Genomic DNA, 11,213 nt, shown 5'->3' with positions numbered 1-11,213 from the left:
GAAAATAATTGGTAATATTAAGTGATTTGAAGTAAGAGTAAGTATTTTAAAAATTTCATTCGTCTTTTTATGGTGTAGTAATCGGATAGTAAGTAAACACGGCATCTTGAGCATTATCCTTGAATCGTCAAATCTTCCGTTGTCCATCGTGAAAGGTAAGAGAGCCATCACTTAAGCATCCTTCCTACTCACCAAAAAGGAAAGGGATCAAAAAGGGGTGTTGGCGAGGCGAGTGGGGGCTGCAATTGGTAGGCGCGCGCCACCGCGCGTATCACCTCACGGGGCGGCTTCAGTTACGCGCCAGACATCGTCGGTCGCGCCGAAACGCTCTTCATCGAAAACGGAGATCATTTCTTTACCGTCTTAGGATTTCAGAAATTCGACCAACTTTCCGGATAGCGTGAAGTGCACCCAAAAACATCAAACTGCAGTACGCGTCCTGGACCCTTGTTGGATGTCATTCTAACCAACGCGTAGAGTTGTACCGGAACTTTTGAAAAACTTTTCCGGCGCGCCAAAGGGCGGCTTCGAGCGCAGCATTTTTCGGTATTCGATCGCTCTAGACTCGTGTTCGGTTAGTTCTTGTGCCCCTATTTGGTATAGTATGTTTATTGATGTTTAAGTGCCGGGCGAGTGGTTCGCCTTTCAAAGTAGTTGAGAGTTTGTGACTTTGTGGTCGGGATCGAGCAGGTGGTAAGAGGATGATGGCCCGGAAACCACTAGGATTGGCGATCGCCGTATGTTTGATCCTTGTTCTGGAACATTTCAGCAACGTTCGAGGTAAGTTTACTTCATTAATAGATATCTACATGTTTTTTAACACTTTATTAATACCTTTTAATTTAATTTATTTAACAAAAACAAATATGTTTTCACAATTTCATTTTATTAAAAGCGGTAAACGCGTTGCATCGTCACAAACAAATTAACCAATTAAAATGTTGTTTTAAACAAGTTTTAAATAGGTTTGTTTTCAGTACGTTATTGTTTAAAATGGTAGTGGTTTAAGGATACATATTTAGTTAAATAAACTCGCACACTTCAATAAATAAACTTAAGAGCGAGTACTTCAAGAAAAGAAAAAATTAAACTTGTTAAATGAAAATGTAAAGGAAATCATACTAATTAAAAGTAAATACAACCAATGTGTTATTTAAGACATTCTTTGTATTCACACTATGTATGTGTTTATGGGCGTTGAGGAGTTTAAGGGCGCAATAGGTATTTCAAAGAGTTATATTCGAACAAACCATCCATTATAATACCCAAATTTCTAGTAATCTGAACAACTTCGAAGCAATACCAGTAGCTTCAGATGCAAACGTTTCTTTTGATTCAACACCATTCCGCCATATATAGACTTTTGGATATACTTTAGGACTTTTGGATAAGTATTTCATAATTTCTGGTTAAATGTTGATTGACCCTAACTATGGCGCTCTCGTTTTCAGATTGATTAAAAGAATAAAGCGTCCGTGTATAGATAGAATACTTCTCTGTTTTCTATTTAAAAATGATAAAAAATTCATAGCTTAATATGGGAATTTAAACAATCAAACACATTTGAGTAGTTAAAAAGTATCAATATCGTAGCCTTTATAGCTTTTATTAATAGATCTCATAATATCGTCAGTTATCAGCAATCTTTTCTAAGTCTTCAATGTCTCGAGCCGCTTTCCATCCATGTTCAGCATCTGCGTAAAGACGCGCGTGGCTGTTCACCTCTTGTCGTTCTACGTATTTTTGTTCGCACCAACTCATTGCATTTAGGATAATCTCTGTAGTTCATCTCCCACGCCATTCGTCGTCCCACGCAGCATAAGTGACCAATTTAACCTGTTCATGAGTATCCATCGGTCCCGCTCTTGCCTTATGCCCGATTCACATTATTCCAGTAGTAGCCCAGTCCAGTGATCAAAACCAGAGCTGAAATTCCACTGGAATAATATGAACCGGCACTGAAATGCACTCATTCCAGTGAGCAATCCAGTCCAGTGACTAGATTGAACTATCCAGCGCCAATCTAGTACTGGATACGTTGAACAGAGAACATGCATAGTTCTTTTTTGGGAATACGCATTGTTTGGTTTCCTAATTCCATTCTAATAATTATCCATTCTAAGGATAATAATTGAACAATTTTAAAACAATTTTTGAACTCCTTTCTTGAAATCATTGTTATTTTAGTGTTACCGATTCAACAGTTTTTGAATGACTATTTAATGTAAACGATAAGATCTAGACCATCACTGGACTGGATTGATTCGCTGGATTAATGAGCTGGAATAAGAAATTCAGTTGCTCTCCGCTGCAGATAAATCTACCAGGGCACATCCGCAACAATAAGCATTGTCGGACAGCGTCTGAAGGCGCTAGTAATTCTAAGGGCGCCTCAATATACAATAACTTCAAAGATTTTGGCAATGATCATCGCAGACCATTTGGCAGTGTTCCAAACTAAAATGCTTTTTGCATATTTTGATGGCATATTCAGCCAAACGTGTTGGTTTATTGAGTTTGCCAGAGTTACTCGCATTTCTGTTTGGTAGATTGATGTTCAAAAGTTTTGCAATTTGATTAATTTCTCCCCTGCTATTGGTCTTTCTGTTATGTTCTAGGGATGTTTGTATCAACAGCTCTTTTTGTATGTAATTCTGGTTTCATTTTATCTCCTGTTAATGAATCAATTATTTGATCACAATGCATGATAGAAAGAAGAATTATATTTCATTTAGGTTTCGGCGAAATAATGCATTTTATAATTTTCGATGAAATACTCCCAAAAATCTTATATATCTCATATAGGACAAATGTGTCCAATTCTTCTCTGACTAATCTGGTGTCGTGATCGTCAAAACGTAAACAGTTTAGAAAAAATAGATATATTTTTCTGCTCATTGCACTTCATTATATATTCATACTTCAGCTTATAATCGGGCCCCAAGATAAAGAAGTCCTATGAGAGCTTTTATTTCTAACTCAGGAGTAAAACGTGCATTTTGTCGTGTCTTTTGCGTGAAAATTTCACTTTAAAATTTCTTTTTCATCAATCATATTATCATTACAAAATATTGCTAACATTCTATGAAAGTTTTGCTGTCCTTGCTAATACATTATCTTAAGATTGTTGCTGACGATGTTGAGCCATCGTCATCTAACTCTTTGCCACAATTCATACTTTGTATCGGCTCTGCATCACTATCTCTGGTTTCAAAAACGTCTTCAGCAACGTCATCTTCATCACTCGCAATTGATTCAACTTCATCATAATGAAAGGATCAAGCCTTGATTGACTCATCTTCCTGAAACAACTTTTATTACTAAATTTAACTTAACAAACGTTCAATAAGAACAAAAACATCCAAAACTAAGAAAGACATGAAATAAGGAAGAAAAAATGCTAACTGTGCGTCTTAACGTCTTATAATAATGCATTCAGGATTAAATAAAACACTCCATAAATCGTGGATCATTTATAGACAACATTTTTAAAACACCAAATATGTTTATAAAATATATATTTTCATAAATAACATTTTTTATAAATTACAATTTTACCATGATAATAAATTTTGTAGTTTAAAAGCACTTTGTATTCCACTTTATGTATCTATATCACACAAGCGCTCACTACATTATTCGGATTGTGTCACCTTATTAAATTTATGCACCATAAACCTCATTATAATGCCACATGTATATGGATACATGCAAAGTGCATTCGTATAAATGCATTAGGTATCCACCAGATGCAAACATGAGAGACGCTCTAAACATATTAACCCGTGATATTGTGACTTTGGAATGTAGAAGATTCCGCGCGTAACAACTGTTGTATTAAGTGCTAGCCTATACTAATGTAAGTTAATCAGAAAACTATTTTCGACTCCCATTAACTTGTTCACTTCTATCTGTAGGTATCGGGAACGTAAATTCTGTCATGCTATTTTAAGTCGCGGTTTAGTTTTTACTTTGAACGTATTTATTTAGTTGTAAAAACACGCTATCGTGTTTGTCTCGACAGACATGCTTACGACCCATTAAAGGTTTTTAAAGCGAAAACCATGGCGGCCCTTGAAGATTAAGCGGCATTATTTGTGGTAAAATACGAGCAGCGCGGAGTAAGGTTGATATTTCTACGAAAAGTTACGAAGGGATTTGGTGATTTCGGCTTACAACGCCCTCTCTCTGCCTTAGTTATATTTAACTTGGAGATTGTAGTAAATACATTAACATCTTAGTTGTCGTCCCGAGCATTAATCAAATTTACCAACCGCGGTGGAGAAACTTGGCGCGTTTTCTCACCAACCGCAGATAAATAGTGCGTCATCAGCGTCTTAGTTGGCACTCCTCCTTTGACGTCAACCTTCGTCTTTGTTACCTCCTTGTTTACCTTTAATCTTATTTAACACACTAGCGTAGGATGGGTGTGGGGGGCAACATTGATAAGACGCTTGAAATGCAGATGAATTGGCTTGTAATAATCCACATGAAATTAATATAGATCTTGGGGGAATTTCTAAAATTGCATTCGCGTCATGACCATAACCTCTATGATCGTAGATCAGCCGCGTTGTAACAGTTTAATATTGAGTTATTACGTAGCCCGTAGTACCAAGTAAATATTGTTAACGCCGGTTCTTGCTCGGTAATTGTATTTACCTTACGTATAAATCTAAATGTACAGACTTCGAAGTAGTGAACATTCGTGCTTTGCCGGAGCACGTATATCTATCTCAGTGGATCATAATTACAGCGAAGGAATTATGGCAACAGTTTAGACAATATCTCCTACGCTAGCATACGGGGTGTTGTAATTTACAGCGTTTACAACGGTGCTACATTTATGATGGTGTTATTCGATTTATCCATGATAGCGCACCTGTCAAGCTTTATAACATTACACCTGACTCCTTTTTTCGGTAACAATATCACCGCAGCAATACATCACTCGAAACTTTTTATGTCACGGTGTGTAATTACATAGGGTGTAAAGGAACGTAATAACCACTCTTTTAAACGACGGTGTTTGCTGGGCGAAAACGGTACAACACACACAGACGGAGAGATTTATGGTCAATCACGGAACATTAATTACAGATTTAAATTAAGGGGTACTGGTAATGTAACAAAGTGAAAGAAAATTTCTGTTTTTTTTACATGTAGTAGCGAGTATTATGGTCGTTATGTAAATGACCGGGAACAAAGCTTGGTTATAATTCGTAAGAAAAGGTAGGTATAGCTCTGGAAATAAATCATTCAAGCCGATGCTTGTGTTGACTTGTCGACATAAGCACGAAACTACCTAACGTAGCGACGTACTTTCCATATGTGGTAATGAATAATAGATACAAGTTAATTAACACTTCATTGCTATTTAATAAGTATTTTCAAATTTAAATTAACTGTCTATGTATAAGGGATAAATACCAACATAATTAAGTCAAACCTTAATTTTTGGAATGTGAAAGAGGATTAAGTTTATATGTATTGTTGGCTTTAAATTAAATTTTATTTTGATCCACTTGCGCACTCAACTGTTTATATTATTTTATTAACTATTAGTGAGATATAAATGTATAAATAATACCCAATTCAATTTGGCGCAAAATTTTCAGCGTAACAAATTAATTTGGTATCTTGCCTGTTTCAAAAGGGCATTGCATGTTAAGCCCTTTGTTTGCGTTTAGCGTAAGTAGGCAACGACAAAACCAATCCGATTATAATACTATCCCACATAATGAACTTGTTTTTGTACATGTTCGACGGTTGGTTCGCCACATTTGATTTAATGTAAACACTTCCGTTACAAAAATTAATAATTCATGCATAAAAAGCCAAACAAAATATTCACCCACCAGCTTTTGTTTAACTACATTTTACATTTAAATCGAGTTTTTGCGCTTTTCCATAACGGTAAACGCAACCGCACTACATTCAGATCGTATTGCGGTTATCAGTTGATATGATTTAATGTATTTCAAAATCACCACAAAATTATTAATATATTGTATTTGTTATAGTGTACATAATACGAGAAATGTTCCAACAATATAAATATAACATAAAATGCGCAATCTAAATGTTGTAAAACAAATATTGATATTTTTTAAAAATTGGTATGTTAAATTTTTTTATAAGAAGGATACATTTTGATTGTCTAAACTCAATTTAAATATTAACGCCTAGGGAAGAGAAAAGCTCTTTGAATCTAATGTTAAAATTATGCACATCGGAATAATATGATCTTATCATTAGGATTTTTTGGCAGATAAATTCATTTGAAGTGAATACCGAAGTGCCTCTTATAGTACTTATGTGTTATTTATCTCTATTTTGTATCTCATTTTTATGTAGAATTGTAGAGTTATAAGGGATTACGTTTCTAGTACTCTCGTGTCCCGTCAAATCACACTTCTTTCATTGATTTCGACTTTAAATGAGTTTATTGGCAAATAATGTTTTGTTATTATTTTTTCGGATCATCTACTCCTTCTTGCGCATTTCCAAGGTTTCTGCTTGTACCACGTCCTCTGTATGTCTCCAACTTCTCATCAACTGTTAGGTTATTGACCACATAAATCCAAAAGATATCCAAAGATTAGAAGTGTTTTGCCTCTCTTACAGCTTCTTTGCCTTAATCTTTGGGATCTCTATTTATAGAAGATTCCACCTCCGAAAGAGAACAAAAATGTTCACATAACCTTTGATCTTCGAGAAAGAAAACCGACACTTCAAATCAGAAAGAGAACTTGCAGAATTAAAAACAACAGAAGAATACTCTGACTAAACTAGAGAAGAGATATCCACAGAAACTGATTGTACCATCAAGAAATCAAGGGAAAAACTCAAACCGGAAGAAGATGGATGCTTCGATAAACTCAGACGATTCAACATTTCCACGATCCATAGTTGAACAAAACAAATAGATCCAAGAGCAAAAGAATAAGTTTAAACCTCCACCAATAATCAAAATAATCAAAATGTTTTGGAGTATGATCACTTTTGTAAATGTACATCTTGTCCTTTCAATTATGATTGTCTTGAGTTATTCTTGTTATCAAAATGTATTTTGTTTTGCGTATGTTCTATGGTAGTATTTATTACAACGTAGTTAATTTTAATGCACATATCTTTCTAATTCCGACACCATATCTGTGAATCTATATTAATAGTGCCTGAGGCAAAATTTATTTTAAATCCTGAAATGAAAACAAAGCCGGACTAGGAGTTCTATTAGTGGTCGTTCTGCAGGGAAATCGTAGTTCTGCAGTGAATGTTGCGCCGTGCAAAACGATGGTTTGTTTGTTATCAGCGGAAAAATCTTCTTCGATTAGTTGTGCGAAACGGCACCAACAAGCTGATGTCAAGATGATAACCGATGATTGATTACTGATCTTGGAGATTCGTTCGGTGCCCTTTTATACCAGAACTGAACGTGTACTTCGTGTCTTACAACTCCTTTTGATCTTTCATCCATCTAAACCTTTCAAGATTCGCGCGGTATGGCGACTATCACCGAAAACATTCATCGCGCGAATCTCCCCTGTATCTGGCTTATTATTCTATATGCGCGCTTCAGAACTAGATATATATTATAAAGTTCCTTGTATTAGTACTGAAGCTAAAAAAACAAAATCAGATTCTGGATTGGAAATGATTTCAAATAGGAAATGTCGTATTTCCGCACATATTCTTGTTTGATGTCTTTATTCTTAGATTCTTGCAGATTCAATTAATCTTGAGAAAAAGTTGTTCTCAACTTGAGTCCCTCAACATACTTACCATGAGTATCAGATCAACGGCGGTGTTTAATGTAGGTATGTCAAAAATGAGAATCTAAAAGAAGCTGTTGGTGAGGGAACGTTAACCGGTGCAAGAGCCTCCTCTCATTTGCATAACTCACTGTTGTTAATTAATCCACAGCAAGATGAACACTGAAAGAACATGGACGAGGGGAAACTGATCTGCCTCACAGTCGACCCTAAAGACTAGGAAGAAAGTAAAAACGGTATTAGATGAGCTTCAGAAACTTATTTTAATAGCCTTGACCACATTACCTTCCCTTTACGTTTTACAATCTTGATTAATGTATTTTTTGTAGATAACAAAATCAATATTTTAAACTTAAACTATAAACTTTACGCTACGAAGTTGTAGTACATTTATGATAAGGTTGTTAAGAAAAAAAAGAGGACTAAATTTTTCTTTGCTATATTTCGAAAGTAATTGTTTCTTCTACAGGCAAAAAACTGTAAACAAACGTACCAAAATTAACACGCAAACTATCAATGGCTTACATAAAGAAAGGAGTATATAAAAAAAGAGGAAGAAACTTACAGGTTAGTTGATAAACGGCGCCATTACGAAACAGTTCACCGGAAAACAGTCCACCAGAAAACATAGCACATTAAAACGCAAAAAGGACGATTCGAATTATTAAATTTAATCTAGGTAATTTAAAATTACAAACTAAAATACCTGACGTTACAAAGTAAAAATCTTACGATAACTGAACATGGCGAAGAAACCAGTTCTTAAAAATTTTTATTTTTAGAAACATAAACGCGATAAACAAAATTACCACGATACTGTCTAAAAGCAATTAAAAGTAGGAGAAAAAGGGTTTAAAATAAAAACTTATTAATTATTAAAAATTAGACTAAACACTAAAAAATTAAAGAATCACTAACATTGGTGTTGTTACTCAATACTCTTTCCCTTCTCCCAATAAAATAAATACGAGTAAAAGATACTTAAATTGTATCCGTTTTAAAATTGATCGTATTATCAGTGATATTGATGTGGTACATTTCCAAAAATAATCTACCGTAATAATTACGATCACCATCAACTATCGACACATTATCGAAATCAAAAGTATGGTTACAGTTTGTCATATGACTGGCCAAAGCACAGGCCGTTCGTTTTAAAATCACTCTTATGTGAACTAATCCTGTTTTTTAGCCATTGACGGGTGACACCAATGTAACAACCATTACACTCATTACCTATCCTATAAGGGTAATAATCAACTATTTTTCTATCAGGTGGTAGATGCGGTCCAGTTATTTTTTTAATTTTATCAGACATCTTTGGGATTTTCATAATTTTACTAAATTTATATATATCAAAAATACTGTCAACAGTTAGTTGAGACATTTTATTGGAAGAAGAGAAAAGAATCTTGTTCATTAAGTGCTTAGGAAAAGTGTTGCCAATAAAAATCCTTTTTAGCTTTAACAGCGCGTTGTGTTGAAACTTGTTATCACAAATTCTTAGTACTCTATTCTTCATACCAGGTAATGTATTAATTTTATGGTTAAATGAATGTGAGGAGTAACGTAATAGTTCATGTAACGTCCCGAATATGGCGGTTTGGTGTAACAATCACAAATCACAGAATTATTCTCACGTATGACTCTACAATCGAGAAAAGGGACCCAGCTATCAGTTTCAGTTTCCACAGTGGACTGGATGTAAGGGTTAAATCAGTTGAAAACATCAAGAACGTAGTCAACACGATCACTAGAAACGCTGGCGATAATGTCATCAACAAACTTCTTTATAAACGGTAACTGAAAATCCAATTTGGGAATTACACTATCCAAAACCAAATCCATTACCATAAGCGCCAAAATGGGGCTAGTAGGAGACCTCATAGGAGTACCAAACTTCTGAACATAAATCTGATCTTGAAACGAAAAGTAATTATTGTCAAAAACAAACTTTAAAAGTATACAAAAGGTTTCCAAATTAAAACTGCAATAATCATCAATCAAATTCCACTTGTCTTTCACAATATTAAGGACCAAATGCAGTGGGGTGTTCGTAAAAAGACTTATTACGTCAAATGAAACGACAACAAAGTTTTTAGGGATGTGACAGCCTTTTATTTGACTGACAAAATCAAAGGTGTCTTTTGCATTGTAAAATTACTAATTTTATTAATAGTGATATAAGTTGTACATGGCTTGAAAACCACCTTTTAAACCTTTTAAAGAAAACTAAATCCGTTCTGAAAAGAAATACTAATTTAATAAATATTAATGCTGATAAAGGAGAAAAAACTGTAATTTTGGATAAGGATATGTATGTAAATAAAGCCAACGAAAAGCTTCAAGACCAAACCACCTATGCAAAAATAAATAAATATCCCGTAGACACCATACAAAGAAAGTTAAATAATTTAATTAAAAAACTTTTTTCTTCAAACGTCATTAAATGACAACTTTGTTGGCGTGTTTACTCGCGGTAGAAGTAAGTCATTTTTGCATAACGACGGTTGCTAAGATCAACATAGCAAAAAAGTACTTTAGCGTTATGGCGGTAAAGTAAATTTCACTTTAGCGCCATAATGCTAAAGAACATTTCACTTTAGTGCCGTATTATTTGCAACGTTTGAAAAAAAAATTCTATGTTTTATTCGGAAGAGAAGCAGTTTCGTTTGTGGCTGGTCCGTCATTGCAAACTGTCGGACACGCCACAATTTTAACGGCTAACCTGTCAATAGCGACTCACTGCGTTCGTCGCTAAACGCCATAAAAAATACTGCTTCTCTTCCATATAAAACAATGTACTATTTGATGAAAAATCAATAAATGAACATGAACATAAACTTATATGTACCAAACATTCAGTCTTATGTAAAGCATACTTTCTTCCTAAGATCCATAAACCCAATACTCCCTTAAGACCCATTATATCAGTTTGTGGTTCAACGGTGTATAACCTATTAAAGTTCTTATCTGACATGCTAACCACTGCCTTAAGTAACGCTACATCTTACAATGTAAAAGACACCTTTGAGTTTGTCAGTCAAATAAAAAGCTGTCACATCCCTAAAAACTTTGTTGTCGTTTCACTTGACGTAATAAGTGTTGTTACGGACATCCCACCGGATTTGGTCCTTAATATTGTGATAGATAAGTGGAATTTGATTGATGATTATTGCAGTTTTAATTTGGAAACCTTTTGTATACTTTTAAAGTTTGTTTTTGACAATAATTATGTTTCGTTTCAAGATCAGATTTATGTTCAGAAGTTAACATGTTCAGTAGTTAGTTAGGAGAAGGTACTCCTATGGTTTCTCCTATTAGTCCCATGTTGGCGCTGATGGTAATGGATTTTGTTTTGGATAGTATGATTCCCAATTGGATTTTCAGTTACCGTTTATAAAGAAGTTTGTTGATGACATTATCACCAGCGTTCCT

At 34.5% G+C, this 11,213-nt stretch overlaps 1 protein-coding gene across 2 annotated transcripts in view; it reads left to right on the top strand.

Annotated features, from left to right (window-relative positions):
* The first annotated feature begins 312 nt into the window (after positions 1-312).
* The window catches only part of LOC111424636 (sidestep VI), a 228,987-nt gene continuing 218,086 nt past the window's right edge, over positions 313-11,213 (top strand). For both annotated transcript variants that reach the window (XM_023058245.2, XM_023058246.2), the window contains exon 1: positions 313-780. In XM_023058245.2, the coding sequence (XP_022914013.2) occupies positions 702-780 (79 nt within the window). In that variant the 5' untranslated portion in view covers positions 313-701. The remainder of the gene's footprint in view (positions 781-11,213) is intronic.

This window comes from Onthophagus taurus, chromosome 7 (assembly GCF_036711975.1).
Source record: "Onthophagus taurus isolate NC chromosome 7, IU_Otau_3.0, whole genome shotgun sequence".
NCBI classification, from domain to species: Eukaryota; Metazoa; Arthropoda; class Insecta; order Coleoptera; family Scarabaeidae; genus Onthophagus; species Onthophagus taurus.
Note: the sequence above shows the minus strand (reverse complement) of the source record. Positions and strands in the feature narration are given on the sequence as shown.